Source organism: Manis pentadactyla, chromosome 4 (genome assembly GCF_030020395.1).
Source record: "Manis pentadactyla isolate mManPen7 chromosome 4, mManPen7.hap1, whole genome shotgun sequence".
Taxonomy (NCBI): domain Eukaryota; kingdom Metazoa; phylum Chordata; class Mammalia; order Pholidota; family Manidae; genus Manis; species Manis pentadactyla.
The window spans coordinates 130,390,060-130,410,020 of NC_080022.1; the positions used below are offsets into that span (position 1 = coordinate 130,390,060).

Here is a 19,961-nt window from a genome sequence, read left to right on the forward strand (position 1 = left end):
CTCAAATCATTAATCATCAGGGAAATGCAAATCAAAACCAGAAGGAGATTCCCCTTTGCACACACTAAGATAACTATTACCAAAAAGACAGATAATACCAAATACTGGCAAGGATGTGGAGAAATTGGAGCCTTTGTGCACTGCTGGTAGGAATATAAAATGGTTCGGTCCCTTTGGTAAACATTTGAGTAGCTCCTCAAAATGTTAAATATAGAGTTGCATCACCTAGCAATTCTACTCCTAGGTATACACCCAACAGAAATGAAAATGTATGTCCACACAAAACTTACATATGAAGGTTCATAGCAGCATTATTAATAATAGCCAAGAGGTGGAAACATTTCAAGTGTCCATCAGCTTGATGGATAAACAAAATGTGGTACGTTCACACAGTGGATTATTATTCAGCCTTAAAAGGCAAATAAGTAGTGATCCATGCTACAACATGAATGAATGAACCTTGAAAACATCATGCTAAGTAAAAGAAGCCAAGTCACAGAAGACCACATGTTGTATGACTCTCCATATAAAACGTCCAGATTAGGCAGATCCATAGAGACAGAAAATAGACTTGTAGTTACTAGGAGAGAAAAATGGAGAATGATGGCTAATGGGTCTGGGATTTCCTTTTGGGGAGATGAAAAACGTTCTAAAATTAGATAGCAGTCATAGTTGGGCAACTCTGTGAATGTACAAAAATCACTGAATTGTACACAATTTTGTGGTAGGTGAATTACATCTCAATAAGCTATTATGAGAAAAAAAAAGTACATGTTATTTTTCTTTCTTTTTCCTGCCTCCCAAGTTCCTATTAAGACTCCTACCTCTCTAGTGCCTATGAAGGAGAATGGAGTCTTGTGTATGAGTCCATGGCTTTCGACAGGCTGAGATGGAATCTATTACCAGTGGTTCCCCACAGTGCTTCTGTCCCCCAGAAGACATAGGGCAATGTCCAGAGACATCTTAGGCAGTCACAACTGGGCAGGAAAGTGCTACCAACATCTGGCAGGTCGAAGCCAGGGTGGCCATAAACATCCTACAATACTCAGGCCAACCCACACCAAAAAATTATCTGGCCCCAAATATCAATAGTGGCAAGACTGAGAAACCCTGGTTTATATCTACACTGAACTAGATGGTGGGAGTCTCTGGATCTTTTGATTAAGGCTCAAGGCAGTTGAGTTCCCGGAAGTCTTATCGAGCAGCCTGTACCAAGATGGGGCTCTGTGCTGAGCTCAGGACACAGCGGGGCTAAGGACACTGATATCCTGAAGGAGGGGGCTTCTCTGTGTGGGAGATCCCTGCATCCCCGGGGTTGGCACCCTGTCGGCTGTACTGTATAAACAGGGAAGGGATGAAGTGTGTCCCTGTCCCAGCCTTGGCAGGTCATTCAGCCCAGTGTCACAGCATCACGGGATTATGTGAAATGGCGACCGCAGAGTGGATTCGCTCTGGGGCTCATCAACCAAGGACGATGCAGCACAGGAGAGATTTTCAAACAAGCTCACCTCCTCTAGGGTGGGGAGACTCTTGGTGCCCATCTCCTGAGAAGCCCGGCAGGACGAGGCTCTGGGTACTGCAGCGTGATGGGAAGACACCTTTGAAGACCGTCAGGCTCAATGGACACTGTGGGTGCTTAGGACTGGGGGCTGCTGGCAAACAAGTCTGAACTGGGTTACATTCGGGCTGTCTCCTCCTGGAGAGAATCCTCTGTAGATGCCCAATGGGCTGGGCTGGGCTGAGCTGGGCAGCACAGCTGAAGGGAAGAGACCTGCCAGAAAGCTGCTTCTGGAGAGACAGGCTCTCTGGGGCCAGAGACCCCACGGCATGTGGTCTCAGGAGCACTGTAGCGGGGGCCAGGCCCTGGGCTCCCGCCCTGGGGGCTTCCCTCACTCTTGAACACCATTCTTCAAGGTCCGTCCTTTCCCAGTGCCCTCTGGTAACCAAACAGGTGGCCCTAACTCCCAGGCAGCGCCCTTAGGCGCAATCCCCTCTGCCAGCTACCCCAGCCCTGACCTCACCCTCCCCTCCCCCCGCTCCCCGGTGACCTCCCTCCTGGTCCTCTCTGTCCTCCAACCCCTTCTCTCCAGGGTGCTTGGTAAATATTATTCTAATTCTGAAATGTGTGATCCCGGTCTCACCTAATTAATTTGGATCCGCCAGAGGAAATGGGTTAAGGCTTGAGCTACTTTCTCACCGTAGGAAAGAAAATTGGTCACTGAGGAACGGGGAATCGGATTTTGTAAAAGAGCAGATAGCAGCTTTCGGTTGTGAGAGGCAAGCAGACACTTCGAAGGAAAGGAGAGAGGGAGACAGACGACAGTGACAGAGGGACAAGGGGAGACAGAGAGAAAGAGAGGGAAAGGAAACAGGTGGAGAGAGATGGACAGAAATGGAACCAAACAGATGGAAAGGAGAATGGGAGTCAGAGACTCAGAGCCAGAGACTCAGAGCCAGAGAGAGGCAGGGACGAGACAGACAAAGGGAGAGGGGACGCAGAACCAGGAGCACAGAATCAAGGAACTAGAAGGGGCAAAAGGGAAATGAGAAACAGAGAAATTCAGAGAAAGAAAGTGATTCAAAAGGCGAAAGATGGGACGAGAGGGTCAGAAAGAGCCATTCAAAGGGAAAGAGCATCAGGGAGAGAGGCAGAAATGGGCAGGTGAGGACAGATTCCCAGGTAAACGCTGCCCCACCTGCAACCTCCCACCCCATACCAAGCACAGATGTGTCAAATTTAAGAAACTGAAGAATCCTGCTAATTGTCTTGCTCATTCCAAACTCCCCTTCCCCCGGTGCCACTTTACTATCTTGATACATAAAACAAAAGAATGCTGTTTGTCTGAATGAGCCTTGGTTCACTGATCCCTCTGGCACACGAATTCCTCGGCTTTTACAGGGAGAGTAAATTAATTGGGCAGCAAATCTGAACAGAGAAAACAGTCTTTCTGATCATTCAGGCCAGCAAACTTCAGTGTTCTTCAGCACTTGCTGTTTGTATATTAACCATCTCGTAATTGAGATACCATCCCACGTCTGGATGGCACTAAACAATTTCTAAGTGTGTTTCGCTTGCCTTATCTGTACGTTCACCTTACAAATAAAACTGTCAGTTACTGTAACAGCAAAAATGGGTTTATCCGGGAGTAGCAGAGACCTGCAATTCAGGACATGCAAGCTACGGTCAAACCAAGTCTAAGTCCCACAAACTGTGCTATTTTATGGAGAAAAAGAACAAAGTTGGGAGGGGTTGTTTTAAATGTAAGTCCATCCGAGAAAAGCAGGAGTTTCTCACTGGCAGAGCTGCAAGGGTAGTGGATTTCTTGGAGATGCAATCAACATCCTTTCCTGTTGGGGTAATTGACAGTTCTTCCTGTAATTGACATGCAGGAGTATGGCTCCCACTTCTAGCCTCCCAACTCCACTTCAGTGAGGTTTCCCTTTATTCATTTCATAGATGTGATGCTCTGTGACCTTGGCAGTTACTATTATCCAAAATGTTAACAGGAAACAGGCTCCGAGGATTCCAGGACTCATTAAAATCACTGAAACATGACAAACAGAAATGTAAACTCGGGGCATGGGACTTGAGTCTGCATGTCCTGCTCGCTGGGACTGCCTCATACACACGTCTCACGTCGCCAGCTTGAATCTGTCCTGGTTTCTCCAGCTGGGTCTGCTAATTTAGCAAATGCCAGGTAGTATTTGGGCATGGAGAAACAATTAGTAAATGAGTGATTCAGGCCAAGAGCGATTATTTATTTGCTTAAAACCATGGTTAATGTCATCAGCGGTCCCAAGAAATGAAAGCATGTTCGAATTTCCCTAAGTGTCAAGTTATCTGGACACCAGGGACCAAGCCCAGTCACCATTCAGATTAGCATTCAAGACATGAAATCTTTCTTAAAATGGCAAATGATTCCCTTTAACAATAGAAAAGTAAACAAACCCTTATTCATAACTTTGCTTCAGACTTGGCTGCTTGAGAAATTAAACGCTATCATTTACTGAGCAATTACAATGTGTCAGATACTAGGCTAAACTCTTACATGTATTATATTATATAATCTTGAAAAATGACCTTATACAATAGATGCTATCTGTAACTGCATTCTACTGATGAGCATACTAAGACTCTGAGATGTTAGATATCTTGCCCAAGGTCAAACAACTAGTAAATGGTAAATCAAGATTTCGACATAGGTAAATTAAACTACACAGCCTGACTTTATATCACTGATTTATCTACTCATCCATCCACCCATCTATCCATACTTCCAATACTCCATCCACTTAATCGCATTTTTTTTCCACCTACTATGACCATGCAATGGTCTCTGAACACAAGATTTTAGAAAGTGTTCAATTTTTAGTGGAAAAATCCATGCAGACAGAACTCATCTGCTGCTCAACTGCCCAGTTCTTTTCACCTTAGTGAGTCACCGCCATCAACAGCTTTGAAAGTTTTCACATTGTTTTAGCAGGCAACCTTTCTGTCCAATGAAATTCTGCATCAAACACCAATACATTTCACTAGACCTTTGCTCTGCATGAGTCCACAGTGGAGAAAGCAGAGCTCTCTGTTCTTCAAGGCCCTTGCCTTCTATGCAGCCATCCCTGGGCTTCATGGAGCTTCCAACTCTGAAAACAAATGTGACGAAAGAGTGCCAAATGAACACTCATTCAGTCTTCATTCATTGAGCTGAGAGTAAAACTTGGGTCCCCCCAAATTAAGTGTGTAACCTGGGAACTCTTAGTTCATCTGGTAGGTCATGATCTCAATTAATATGCTCTCCATGTGGACACCGTGAATATGACTGCCCACTGAAGTGGAACAAATAGAAACCACCCTTCTGACTCTGCCACGTCTCTAGATTTTTGAGCCATATCAGTGCCTTGGACGGGAGAAAATAAGTTCAGCTAGTATCCAGTATGTTCTTCTGTGGCAACATCAAGGCAAGCTGTATAGTTTAGATCCCAAATCATGCCCTTCCTCTTTTCAGGAGGAGTAGGAAGAAATTTAGGCTGTCGGATAGGTACCATAAAAGGCCAACGAGATGAACTATTTCATGAATAAGCTATTCTGGTTAACGTTCTTATTCCTAAGGACTAATGAGAACACTCGATCCTGAAGAATTTTCTAAAAGCATTCCTGACTAATTAAGTAGAGTATACTGAATATAATTTTTTTTCTTTGAGGAATGCAAGCTTCTTCCAGGAGAGGACCACCAGTCTTATCTTTAGTTCCCTTCACAGAGAAAATAAGTAAAATGTGACAATCTAGGAAATGGAGCTATTCATATAAAAACTGCAGGGCAACCGATAGAAGTGTTTTCTTCTTTAAGAAAATCTCTTGATAGTTGCTTTTTATATATTTTTCCTAAAAATAGACTATACACATTCTATTCCAGTTAGATAAAGTTTGCTGGTTATTTGGGTCCCAGAAAACTGAGTTTTACATGACGCTGACACCTCTTTAACCCCATCCTCAGGCTTATTCAGTGGGCAGTTGGGGTGCTTTTATTCTCTGAAATATGCACTATGGACAACTGAAATGAATATACTTTTAATAAACATGGACCAAGGAGAATGGCTTAATTTACTTCTCCTTATTCCTGGTCCTCTCATAGTCCACTTTCAAAAACACAGCTGCTGGCTTTGTGTGTGCCCAAGCCTGCTATCCCCACACAGAGAGGCTCCAAATGGATGTAGCGATCTCCTTTGTCGTGGTAACAATGTGTGCATCTGCACTGAGCTGTTCTGCAGGTCCGAGTTGTTCCCGGCACAATTGGAATTCATCACGGCCAAAGACCTCGCCGGACTCAATGAGTTAAGACTCAGCCTGCCTGCTTTGCTTTTCAGGCAAGCAGGGCAATCGCTCCACCCCATGAGCGCCTGGTCCTGGGCTGATGGCTCAATGACCAGCCATGAGCTAGGTAGACAGTAGATGTGTGTCCTCTGGGGCCCCAATTCATCTGCAATAGCATCATCTCTGCACATCCCATTCCTTGACTCATGAATCTCACATGAAAATTCACCCAAGCCTAGGTAATTTGGTAGTGTCCACACAATTCTAGACTTTTCAGAAATATCTGGATTGTTTAAGAATGAATTAAAGACCTGGATGTGTTGAGTGTAGCTACCATTTGGAATTGGGAAGACAAAAATGTAACTGAGATTTGTCAGCCAGGCCACTTGGGCAGCCAGGTAACAGATAGGTTAATAAATGTACCACGTACCTGCTGCTGTTATGGTCATTACTCTTAGTGTCATTTTCTTGATCTGCTATGGGCACAGACCTACATCTATAGATGCAGCAAAACGAAGGTGGTATAGCCTCATGGGGGATCCTGGAGTCGGAATGCCAGCCACTTGGTTTATCAGTATTGCTAGCTCACTACTTAAGTGTCCTGTGGTTGTTTCCTTATGGAAAAAATAAGGCCAAAATGATAAGGCCAAAAATAATGTCTACTCTTAGTATTATTACAGAGATTAAATGAGTTAATATTTGTAGAGCACTTAGACCAGAACATGGCACCTGGCAAGCACTATATAATAATAATTGGATTAATAGTCTATATATATATATATATATAGAGAGAGAGAGAGAGAGAATATATAGAGAATACATATAATTAATATTCTATATATAATATAACATATATAGAATAATTGGATTAACAAATAAATCCAAATACAGCTTCCCAGTGTCTACACAGGCTCAGCCTATAGGAACACAATAAATGTACAGGTAGAAGAGGGGAAGTCTCAGAAGACTAACTTCAGAATGCCAGATGGCAACATTCCTGGTTTGGTAACTAAGCCACACAGCATGGCTGTCGAAGGGTCATCCAGAAAGGGACCACCCACATCCGATATTGGCCACTCAAACCTAAGGATGGGAATGCTTCTGGTCACATACCAGGTTTCACAGAGCCCTGAACCTGGACTTTGCAAGCCATAAGCAAACTGAGTGTCTGTCTGTCCCTTTCTGCAAGGCCATCACAAATTGTGCTTCCAACAGCATGCAAGGAAGCTTCTAGATAAAGTCTCACTGACAAGCAGAGGGATTTACACCATGAGCAAACACAAAGTCAGGACCCATTTAGGTTGTTAACAGGCAAAGGGATCAACTGGCCCAGGCAACAATGGTCTCCATTATCTTTTTTCTTCATTCTTCCTACCTCCCTTTTTCTTTCTTCCTTTTCTTTTTTCCTTCCTTCCTTCCTTCTTTACAAAAATTCTAAACATTGTTGTCATTTCCAAGCTTAAGTACCTTCATATCAGTGCCACCAGCAGAAGGGTGGGGTACACAAAAAACAGATTACCCCAAATCCTCCCCAATTTAATTAAGTCAGTCGTTCATTCAGACATATTTACTGAGCACCTACTTTGTGCCAGGCACTGCTCTAGGCACTAGAACACAGGGGTGAACACAACCGGCATATAAGCTTGTCCCTTTGACATCATGGTGGAGGAGATGCATTGGTGCCTGGGACTAGAGACCAACCAATTTGCCAAAAATAATACACTGAGTTGGAATGACTGAGACCCACAGGGTGCTCTCAGCAATGTCACCTAGGTTTTGCTATAGATGTAGAACCCCATATCTATGTGGACAACCTGCACACAGGCGCAAAGACTTGAAACCATGTCCAGTGAGGAAAAGAATTGCTAGGGATGTTTATCTGAGAGAGACGGCGACTGGAGTGGGCCTTGACTGCCATCTTCAAAGAGAAGACTTGTTGTCTTACAAAAGAAGTATACATTCCCTCTGGGTTACTCCAGAGACCAGGTCTCATGCCAGGGAAGCCAGTGTTGGTTCCCCATAAGAATTAACTGAACTGCACCCTAAGGACAGAATGGACTGCCTGCAGGTATGGGGCAGGGAGCCCAGCTCCAGATGTATGTGCCCCAGATGAAGGGGATCTGGAGCCCAGAGGGAGGCCCCCAAATACCTCATAAGTCCCTTTCAACCAACAGACTGACTGAGTTTAAGACACTACAAACAAGCATCCACAGGAGGCCATCTGCAAACAGCATTCTTATCTGAATGGAGTGTGTAAGGAAAACCCATTTTTTCCCATACCCCAGGGCAGGGCTGCTGCATTTGATAGTAGAGATGTAGACTCTTGTTTTCCTTATCGTTCCGGGCGAGCTAAGACCAGAATGGACCAGCCAAGAGCATACACCCATAATGTGAGAGCCCCATCCCACATCTGGGCTAACAGACCAGAAGGCAGCCAAGGGACTCACCCAAGGTCATGAGGAGAGAAAGTGATGCAAGTAGGGATTAGCTCCCAGGAAATGCTCTAAGGCAGGGAAAGATGGGTGACAACCTCCAAAAGTGAGAGAAAGAGGGCTTTGATGGATATCCCTGGAGAGCCGCATTAGCAGGCAAAGGGAGAGAGATCAACATCCTTTTCTATGAGGGCCAGATGCTAAGCACATCCTGTCATGTCCTACAGTCGGCATGATGCCGTCTCCTCAATCCAAACAGTAGTGCTGGGGACAGGGACGCTGGGGAGAGTGATGCAATGTGATGAGAAAGAACAGAAGGAGCAGAAACAAAGATCACCATCTTCTTATGCCCCGGAGATGGGGCAAGTTGTCCTAAGTCTGCTCCAAGTTACTAACCAAGCTGGTCATACCGTGTGGCAAGAGGGAATGAGGTGAGCCCTGGGGCTGTAGCATGATCCATAACAGAATTACCAAAGCGAAAAACAGTGAGTTTCCAGATTCTAAAAACTCAGGAAAATAGAAAAGAAAAGAAAACAAGAAGGGGGGAAATGAGTGGGAGACCCCAGAGGGAATTAAAAAGGGAATTCGAAGCCGTCTACAGTTAAGCATCACCAATTCAGCAGAAATGGGGGCAGCCTAATCCCAATCAATGAAACAGACATGGAAATTATAAAACACTTTAAAGGAAAGGCATTTTTACTGCTTCCTGGGCCACTGCAGGATTACAAACTAGGCTAAAAAAAAATGTGACCTTTGGAGAGTTACCTATTGAATAGATAAGAATGATTTGTAATTGGCATGCCAACAGTCTACAGAATAGCCTGCTTAAAAACAATCCGTCCTTCTGCTGGTTTATGTGCCCTCACAATCTTCGCAGTCTTGTCGGAGCTATTAGTCTGTTCTTCACAGCTTTTTATCAAACAGAGGAAAGTAAAACAATTTCACCCATGTCCAATTTGGATAAATTTTGTATTAGCGGAGTCTAAATTGGTGCAGTTTAATGAAGTTACAGCAGGACAAGTTCAAGAAGGAGAAATGAGGGGAGAGAGAGGAACACAGCAGAAGTGAAGGAGGATCAAAAGGACAGATGGAGAAAGAAGCGACAGTGGACCAAGACACTGAATGCAACAAGAAGAGACGTTCTAATGATGCAACTTTAAAGAGAGCCAGAAACTCTAAATCCTCTGCTAAAGGGCAGTTTCTCTTTGCAAATGCTTGAGGGTGGGGAAGGCGGTGCTGCTCAGAGGAGGGGAAGAAGCTGGCTGGTGATTATCTGAGAGGAGAAAAGCTGTGGGATTCCGGAGAGCACAAAGAGCCTTCCAGGCCTACAGAGTATCATTACTGGGGAAGCTCAGGCAAATTTCTCAGGATGCAGGGAAAAGTCACACAGGACAACTGCCGGTCCAACAGAGAGGCCGGAATCCAGATTCTCCCACAAGCGCTGGGGCAGATTCACCACTTGGGCTGGGCCTCAGGAGGTCATTTCAGGGAGCAGGGTGACGGAGGCCAGAGTCCTCCACTGACAGGGTCTGAGGCTGATCCTAGGACTTGGGGAGAAAAGTCAGGCTGGCAACAACTTCTTTGCTATTATGGGGTTCAGCCCCACACTGCCCAACCTCCTGGGATGCCAGCAAGGGTTAGTACTCCCAGGGTTACCAAGGACAGGGACGAGGGGCTCTGGAACACATTCTCAGGTGCCACTTAAAGTGACCAGCCCTCCTCCTCACCCCGGCAAGCCTTCTCAGGTTCAAGCCCATTCTCACTGGCACAGCAACACCCAAGGAGGAGGGAAGAGGCAACTGTCTGGGTGGGAGGCATACTTCCCAGAAGAGGACGTTTGGCTAAGGGAACCATGAATCTGTCCGGAGGACAGATGTCCTAAGTAATGAGACTTTAATGCCGGAGCTAATGGGAATAGCACACGAGACCGAATGCCAAAAAAGCAAGGAGTAATGAGAGTGTTTGCGAAGCCTGCAGAAAGCTGCGACTCCTCTCCCGAAAGCTGGGGAACAGGGCCAAGGCCGTAGCCACCCAGAGCCTGGCAAGAACTCAGCCTCCGTGGGCTTCGGGATGGGGACTGTGGCTGCGGGCAAGGGAGAGCAGGGATTCTCCTGCCCCTCTGGCCAGGAGTGGGATGGGCTGGGGTGAGTGCTCAGGCACTCAGGGCTCTGGGGCAGAGCTAAGGAAACAGCCCACACCCGTCTCCATTCGGCGAGTACCCCGGAGCACAGACCAGGGGTGACAGCCTTGCCACAGACCATGGTGACCGTGGGAGAGCACAGCCCAGCTCCAAGAGTGTCCGGGAATTCCTTCCTTTCCACATGCCTTTCAGGACACAGGGCTTGAGGGCATCAGAAACAGAGAAACACAGGGAGAGAATGAGAAATCAGGAAGCAGGGCTGGGAGAATGCAAACAGGAAAGAACGGAACTAGAGCCGGGAAGCAGGAGTGAGCTGGCGAGGCTCTGCCCTGTGCGCACTGTGCTAGGTGTTATAAATGGGGCAGGGAGGGAATGGTGATAGATGGATCTATTTGTGAGCCGTATGGCTCAATAATTAAAACTGGGAACGGCCCAAGGTCCCTCCTCCAGCCCCCAAATTGCTTTTTTTTCTCTGGGCCCCATTACTCTCAGGAGCTGGGACTTGCCCTGAGGTTCTTTTAGTACTATAAACGCTTCACTGTTGCTGTTTCTCAATTGAAATCAGGGTGTTTGTTTTTTACATTTGCTTTGCATCACCTTCACTATCCTCAGCCCATATAATCCACTCTTGAAAATGAGCCCTTTCATGGCCCTGGGCACCTCTGTGCCCTGCATGCAATGGACTTGAGGACCCCCAGCCATCCCACAGCACCCTGACCTGCAGTCATTTGTCCTCGCATCCCTCACTATGACAGCCATCCCAGGCACAGGCAGGCAGGTCCTGGCTTTCCAAGGCAATGTGATTATTGCTGAGACATTTACAACCCAGAAGGTGAGAGTCAGTTGCCCTGCTGGCCCGCAAAGGAGATGGGGGCTGGCAGTGCACTAGCTGTGTGACCTTGGGCAGGTTACTAGGCCTCCCTGAGTGGATTTCCTCATCTGTGACAGGGGCACCCAGACTCAGGCTGATAGAAGGGTGCATGAGACAGGCTGATGAGACAACGAGGGGCAAGTGCCAAGTGGGGGGCCGAGCAAGCCCTGGAGAATGGCAACTCTGTGGGTGCTTCTCCACCACCCTCCTTGCTTCGTCCACGTGACCTGGAGTCCTCATCTAACAGAGATCTAAGGTCGTCCTCGATCTGAGCTTTTCTGGGGTTGCACAGGGGGTGGGAATGTGTTAGCTCCTGGGAGACATAGCACCCCCTTCCTGGGCACAGGTGAGGGGGCTGCCCAGCCACAGAGGAGAACTGACTCTTCCCAGAGTGTCTGAAGTGCCCTTTAGTGGGTCTGCAGGCCCCGGAGACTCCACCCCAGCCCACACAGTGGGAGCAACCCCAGTGCCCGGTACCTCCCACCCCTGACTCAGGGCCATTGCACCCTCTGCAGCCCCCCAGGGAAGTGCCTGTGGAGTCTGGTGGCCCTTGTCACCTGCCCTGTAACCCAGCCTGCCCCACCCTCCATTCCTGTGATCAATCCTGGCTAATGAGGAGCCTGGGGAGACCAGCAAATGTGCATTAGCAATCTACCAGCAATGCTCACTGGAAGCCTCATATTCCTGTGCTTGCAAACATCCTGCTTCATCTACGGATGTCTGGCCCAAGCAGTGACCTCACCTGAACACCAAATCGCAGAGGCCACGGCATTTGGATGGACGGAAGGCAGGGTATGCTAACACCTAGCTTTGACCCCGAGCCTGGCCATATGCCTCCCAAAGAAACTGAGGCCCTTCACCCTCAGAATCTAATGAGGAATCTAAATTGAGCTATCTGTCTAACCTCATGCAGAAATGTGGAACATTCTTGTTGGTTTTTTTTACCCTTTCTGGGCAGTTATTTGTGCTGTTTGCTGCATATTCAACTCCTTTCTTTCCCCTTCTCTCCCAACCCCTCCCCAACTTCCCTGACGCACTGATACAGCATGAAGCTGATGTTCCTAAGGCCGGTAATGTCCTTCCAAGTGGTCATCATGGAGAGCCGAGTCTGACCTGTACAGACTGCCATTCATTACCGGAACAGCACCTGCCTTTGGAGGCAGCTGAGGCGGCTCCTCAGAGAGCAGGCCTATTACTGGAGGCACTATTTCTGATGAATAACTGGCCAATCACCTGTTTCATTCGTTGGCCTCAGCCCCATGACTTATCACTGCTTACAAGAATCAAATCTACCCTAAGAGGATAAAAATATACTACCATTACAGACAGTCCAAATGACATGCCACAAGCCCTGAAAGCACTTCTAAGAGAAGAGCTGTGGCAACATTTTCCGAGGAAGCATCAGGATGTGGCCTCCCAAGGTGACTGCTTAGAAGGAGGACGCATTAGGATGTGTAAGTCCTCGATCTTTCAAAGGAAGAATCAGGCACATTGCAGGCAAAGGCCCCCAACGGAGATTAAGCTTGCATAACGATTGGACCCAAATTTCAAGCTTCATGAGCCACCCCTCCTGAAGTTTCTCTGGACCACTCACCTTGGATCACCTTGGCCCTATGCTCTCTCAGCCCAGATCTGAGAAAGCGCAGGCCTGGCATCAGTGATTGTGCTTCTGTGGCTCACCAGAGCTGTCTTAAAACAGGTAGGGAGCCGTAGAGGATGACAAGCCCCCACACACAGGGCCACAGGATGTCTGGAGGTCTCTGGTCTCTGGCAAAGCTGAAACTCACCAATTTGGTAGGTCTCAGCACTCCCACCCACCTCTGGGAGAGAGATAAAGCATTCACAGCCCAGATTTTTAATTACAGAGTTCCACCCACAGTTTTATTCAGTGACCCAATGCCCTGGTTCACAACTCTGGCTTGCTTGCTCTGAATTTTCCTTCTTCAATGCTCTGCATTACTCAGACCTTATTAAAGGATTACGCTTATATCAGGTTGTTGGCCTTTAAAAAGGAATGTGGAGAAACTGTAAAAGGACCAGAGAAGATCAACAGAAGTCATTTTAGTGGATGGAAAAGCTTTAAAAAATGTAGGAAAGCCAGAGAAGGGAGAAAGCTGTCACTCACTTCTCTAAATATCTGAAAGTTATTTGATTATGACTAAGAACTGTGTGCATAAAGTAAGGCAGAATTGATTTCTCTGGGCAAGACGAGGCCCAGCAGCCCTGTGAGGAGAGCATAGGCCTAGGATGCAGGCACCCCTGCTTCTAGTCCAAGATCTCTCTGCACTACCTGGGGAGCCTCGGCATGGTCATCTGGCCTCCTGGGCACCAGCTGCCTTGCTTATAAAACTAGGGAGTTAGGTTAAATGACTTGCCTGCAATAAAAACCCAGTGAGTCTGCAATGGATGACAAAATAATAAAAAGAACAACTCTGACTTTTCGGAACATGTTGGTTTTACTTCTATGGATTAAAAAGAATACACAGGGTTAGCAATCTATCCTGAATGGGTGTTGAACAGGCCTGCTAAGGGCCGAGGGACTGAGAGACCCTCGGAGGGTTTGCTGGTAAACTTTCTCATCAAGCCCTCCCCGCAATCTGTGGTATCTGCAAAAGAAGATGCTGGAAAGGTGAGGTCATACCTGTGACTTAGGGAAAAATTATACAGTTTCTCCAGGTAGAGAAAAGAGGGAAAAATAACAGCAGAAGGTATTTTAAAAAGAAGTTTAACCTTGGCCTTAATATAGCCAGTCAGAGCTCCCTCTCCCATTACCAGTCTAGGGTATCTTATATACCAGGGAGTTCAAACCCCAATTTTGTGGTTTCATGAGATATATTAACAAGGGATACAACCAACATTGTAAGAGAAAATGCACTTGGGTTCACCATAATTTAAAAACTAGACTGTGTAGGATTTTGAACTGGGGGAGGGTGGCAGGGAAGAAGAAGAGTGGTGATAGCCAACAGCCAGTAGCTGAGCCCTTGTTCCAACATGGGAGTGGGGAGTCCTACTGATGACAGAGCAGGAGCCAGAAAGTTAGGATCTAAGGGCAATCCTGCTGGGCCTGGGAAGAGGAAGGTGGAAGCTGCTCGGGGGTGGTCCCTTCTTTTCTGGATCCAAAGGCATGTCTGTCTGGGACTAGTGAACGAACCACTTCAATCAGCTCACTTTTTCAGATGTCTCAACCACTGCTTCCTGCACAACTGATTAGGACCAACTGAGCCATCAGTCCGTTCTTGCATTAAAGTAGGTTGATGGACTTTTTCTCTACCTCTGTCTCGGCAGCCCACACAGTGGGTAAACAGGCTTCTGGGTGTGGGGTGGGGTGCCGAGGACCTAAGACAGGAAGTAACAGACCCAGGAGAATTGTAAAAGTGCAGATATTCAACAAGTATTTGCATAGCTGACCTACTAAATCAAGAATGAACTCTGCTAGCCTCAGGTGTCAAAGGTAACACATGCTTCATAGGCTTATGTCCCATAGTTTACAACACATCTTGCCCACAGCAGATGAGCAGGGCCATCTGTTGCATGAATGTATATGCATATAGCTGCAGGTGTCAGGAGGAAAACTGACCACAGGATCTGGGCACACTCCATCCTCCTCTCACCTACCTACCTTCTCCCTTCAGCTGTCTTTGCTTCTTCCTGTCTTCCTGGTGTCCTTCCCCTAACAGCTCTTCCATAAGCCTTCTTAAATTCTTGCACAATCTCACTGCTTCCCCTATATGCATTTTATTTTCTTTTTACTCAAAGAAAATGGAAAACATGCAAAGCTAAGACCTAAGTCCAAGGCAAGATTTTTTTTTTCTCTCCTTCCAATTTTTATATTTAAAGTAAAAAACAAGTTGACTCTCTGTTTAGATCAGCTTAGTATAGTGAGCCCACAGTGCTTCAAAAAAATGGAATGCTTGGGGGTGATTTGACAATTCCTTGCCCAGGAACCTAGGAGAAGAACTCACTGAATCAGCCAGCAAAGTGGCCCTGCTACTGGAGTTCTGTGGTCTGTGAGGACAAAACAGCTCTCTGGGCTTGTAATTAATTTCTGGAGGAGAAGTGGAACAAAGTGTTCCCTTGATTCCTCTAGAAATAAGCTGAGGAACCCAAAGATGAAGGACCATTTTGACGGCTGCAGAGGTCACATCCTGATACTTCCCCATCTTCCTAATAACATCTGCTCAGGCCTTCCTTCCCACCACCCTAAAGACTTTCCCCAACCCCACCCCAAATACTCCACCCCCTCCATCCCTGTGCAGGCAGTGGGAGGACCCAGGGCAACGCTGACCTCCCCAGCCGCATCTCCAGCATCCCCAGCATCCTGACGGCTTCCTGACCCATCTGTTCATTAGCCATTTTTAAAAAGCCACACAGTTCCTCCCTCAGAATGATTCTCAGCTCCAAGACACTAATGAATCAACTCAGGGTGAGGAGGAAGGCACAGGTTTAAATGTGAATGGCTCATGTGGAATTGAACGGCAAAGGGAGCCAGTCTCCCAGGATTGCAGAAACCCCTCATGAAAATTAAAATAAGTGGATGCCTGCAGTAAACCAGCTTAAGCCTTAGCCTGGGCAGGGGAAAAGGAGAGGTAAGGTAGAGATTCTGGTGAGAAATGGGGTTCTGGTTGGGAAAGATGGGCGCCCAAAGTTCAGTGGCTCTCCAGACCCAGGGCCCAGCTCTGCCTTCGGGCCCTCTGGCCAGCTCTCTCTCCTCCTAGGGCCCAGCTGTGTGTCTTTGTTCATTGGTTATAATCACCAGAAGGCTAAGGGTTTACCCCAGACATGCAGAATTCTCAGAAGGAAACAGGGGGGCTAGGTCTAGTCACTTCTAGAAAAAAATCAAATCTGTTCTTCCCCTCAGGGGCTGGCCAGGTGAGAGGCAGCACTGACCGAAGGAAGGTGTGTGCATGGGGGCAGGTGCAGGGTCGTCGTGGGGGCGAGGCGGAGGGGCAGCCTGGGACCTCAGCAGGCTGATGGCTGATCACTCCTTCTAACACTCCCACAAACAGCCCTTTCAATGAAGCTGTTCTCCTTCTACATATTCAGCCCCTGCTAGTCCGCCCTGCTACCATCTTTAGGGAGGTACACACACTGGAACAAACTCTTAGCCTTTTCAGAAAGGAAATGGTCTTTGCCGAACTATTTCAAGGAATATGTAACCAAACGCATATCCAGCTTCCTCCACCGACCTCTGAAAAGTACACATCCTTTCTTTTCCTAGGGAAAACTCATTATGATGTGAATACTTACCTCCTGCTCCATCGCTGTCTCCTTTTCCCTACCCTGATTCCCCAACAACACAATCTGCATAGAAAACACCCCAGAATGGCAAACGGTGACCTCTAAGGTGTGAGCAAAGTGAGCTGAGTTGTGGCACACGCGTTTCCTTCAACGTGCACACTCACCCTGGCACACCTGGGAGGGCAGACGTGGAGATGGGATGCTGCTCTGCCTGAGCTACTCAGCATAGACAACACCGGCGTCCCCGGCCTGCCCAAGGTCACTCACGAGTGTCCCAGGTGGAGCGCTCCTGTCCCGTCCCTCCCCGCAGACACGGAGACCAGCTCTGGCCCCTACCTAACAAGCACCAATATGATGGTTTCCGAGGTCCTGAGCAGGCAGGGCTGCCACTCAGAGGAAGAGGTGCTAGGAACTGCACTGAATCAGGAGGGCAAGATGAGGGTGAAACACCCCACACCTGACATAACAGTCTGAGGACTGGAACTCATCGCCCTTCCATGGTTCCCTCTTCTCCCCAACCCCAGAGAAAACTGCTCTCTCTGGTGATGCCACCATTGAGCCACATGCCCATGCACAAACTAGTCGCCCTATTTGAGGGTTGGGAAAGGGGAGAGACACCAAGAGGGATGGTGACATCTCCAGCATCACAAGCCAGTAGAACCCAGGCCAACACTACATATCCCCCCAGCTGATGATGGATAAACTTATTAGGAGGTGGCAAGGTTAGGGCAAGAGGCAGCTCTAAGAAGACAGAGAACAAAGGCTCACAGAAGAAAGAACCCCAAGAAAGGTTTATGGGGATCCACCAGTAGGAGGTTACAGCCAGAGGAAGATGTGATAAGAGTCCAGGACCACAGAAGGTGCAAGGAGACAGCCCTCCTGGCCTGGAGGCAGAGGTAGAGGGATGACAAGGACCGGGTACATCAGCCTCAGGAAGGGGCTGCCCACAGGCAGTTCCTTCTCTGCTTCCTGAGGTGAGCCAAGACAGAGAACCCTTCACCAGTCAAGACCCAGACGGGGAGTCTTGTCCTTTTCTTGATCTCCCTCCCACCTGCCCTCTGCATTTGACAGGCCTGACTACAGACCATTTGTCATAATTCCTCCATCTGTTCCCAGCACCAGGCCTGGCCAGGCACAGACTCACCACCTGGGAGACAGGACAGGGATGGCATGGAGGGCGAGCACCTCAATCCCAACAGCCATGTTTGTCTGTATTGAAGTCCCCATACTTTGCAGATTTGACTCGATAAAACCTGCCAGGCAGTATTATCTTTTTTCAACATCCACAATATTAAGGGAAGAAAAAAAAAAATCATGCCCAGAAATTCCTATTTGCCTCTCTCACTCTTCATCAAGGTACAGATGATTAATGTCCACAGCCACAAAGGAAGAAGGCTTTCAGATAAGAAGCAGAGGGTGGAGATGAGCTTAAGGTGTGTGCTTCAGGGTGGGGGCCTGCTGGGCGAATTCAGAAGCAGGACTGGGTTTGGGGGTGGCCCTGGTTACTAGGGCAGTCAACACCCGATGTGCTAGAAATGGGGGCATGTCTTGGAGCAGGCTTTGTCCCCTGAGAAACTGGCGAATCACGCACATGCAGCCATTCACCATCACAAATGGACTGGAAGCATAGCTAACTTCGTATCCCCTGGTTGCATCGTTCGTTTCCAGAGTTATAAAGAGAGGCCGATTTCCAAAAGTGCTCCCTGAGATCTAGAATTGGTGGGGTGGGAGGCAGTCAGGGTGGAAGCATGGACTACCATATCTTGAGCTCTTTGCATAAGTTCTGGAAGGAGGCAGCCCCCACCACCTCCTTATCTAAAGCAGTAAAAGATGCCCACCAGGTTTAACACAGCAAGGATGTTAACTCAGAGTTCTGCTTACAGGGTTTAAAAGAACAAGTTCTCCAGTCTCAGTGGGAAAGATAAGCATCCCACTTCTCAGGATGCAATGAGGCGACACCGTCTGCCCTCAGTCAATATGGAATGGATAAATCTTTATTCCTTTTTAACCTGGGTGGAGAGCATCCTTGCCACATACCCTCCACCCCCCATCTCTAACACACCAGAACATCCAGCTTGCACTAAATCACTTGGTACTCTTTTCAGTAAGGTTCCAACATTGTTCAATTTCCTATATCAATGATGACACTCCGGTTTGACTCAGAAAACCCAGTGCAGTAACAGCCTACACGGAAGTGCCCACTTGCCATGAAAACTGAACCCTAGATCCCCCCATCCAGGATTACAGAATTTGTAAAATTCTCACGGACTCCACCCATCCTTCCTTCGCCTTGTAAATCCCCCTACCTCCAAAGCATGCGTTTCTGAGCCTGAATAAATGGAGGAGCACGAAGGGGTGATTTATTGCCAAAGAAGCAAGGGTGAACCGGACTTGGGAGACAGTTGATGTGAGCGGTGGTGATGCAGAGAGCAAAGAGGACAGGGAAGCATGCCCAGAGGGGCGAGGCCCGAGGAGTGGGGCGCCGGGGGAGGGGGCGCGGCGCTCACCTGTGGATGTTCATCTCCCGCGGAGGGCGGTGGGCCTTGTCGTAGGAGACCTTGGCGAAGACGCCGGCCACGATGACGAAGGCGATCACCCCGCAGGTGATGTAGACGGTGAAGTTGGTCTTGTCCTTCTCCGGGTCGTACTTGTTCTCGGGCCCCGGCGACACCACCTTGGTGCTAGGCGTCTGCACCCACACCGGGCTCTGGTAGTTGGTGCACTGGCGCTGGTCCAGCTTCTCGTGGCGCTTCTTGCAGCAGAAGCGGTAGTAGCAGGTGCCGCAGCAGTACAGGTAGCCGCTCTCGCTGTTGTTGCACTCGAACTCCTTGTCGTACTGGCCGCTCACGTCGTAGTAGCCCCAGCACGTCTCGTAGGTGACGGCCGCGCTGGCCGCCGCCACCGCCGCCGCGGGCTGCCCCCGCCGGCTCCCCGCCTCCGGGACGCCGGGCGCCCGGGCGGTGCCGTTCAGCTCGCGGCCGCCCCGGGTCAGGGCGCCCCCGGGCCGCCGGCCCCCGACGGCAGCGGCGCCGGCGCTCAGGGTCCGATTGGCGGCGCGGCCGCGGGCGCCCTGGGCGCCGGGCGGCAGGTCCAGGGACTCCAGCGAGAGTATGAGCAGCAGGAGGAGGCACCGCAGCGCCATGGCGGGGCCGGGCGGGCGCGGGGAGCTTCGGCGGCAGGCCGCTGCCCCGGCCGGCCGGATCCGAGGGCGGCCGCGCGGGCCGGGCTGGCGGCGCGGGGCTGTCAGCGGCGCCGGGGCGATGGCGCCATCGAGGTGCGGGCGGCGGCGGCGCGCGGTGCGTACGGACCGGACCGGCAAGGGCTGCTCGGGCTCTCACGCTGCGCGCCGGCTCCGCGCTCCCCCTGCGGGCTCGGCGCGCCTCCGGGGCAGCCCCATCCCCCGCCGCCGGCGGCGGCGGCGGCCCGGCGCGCGGCTCTGCTCGGCTCAGGCGGGACCCGAAGCGCGGCTCC

At 49.1% G+C, this 19,961-nt stretch overlaps 1 protein-coding gene across 3 annotated transcripts in view; it reads right to left on the minus strand.

Annotated features, from left to right (window-relative positions):
* SHISA6 (shisa family member 6) overlaps nucleotides 1–19,718 on the minus strand; it is a 268,919-nt gene extending 249,201 nt beyond the window's left edge. The window contains exon 1 of one of the 3 annotated variants that reach the window (XM_057500858.1): nucleotides 18,998–19,718. In XM_057500858.1, the coding sequence (XP_057356841.1) occupies nucleotides 18,998–19,632 (635 nt within the window). In that variant the 5' untranslated portion in view covers nucleotides 19,633–19,718. The remainder of the gene's footprint in view (nucleotides 1–18,997) is intronic. The other 2 variants (XM_057500857.1, XM_057500856.1) reach the window with 2 other exon arrangements.
* Nucleotides 19,719–19,961: the final 243 nt, after the last annotated feature.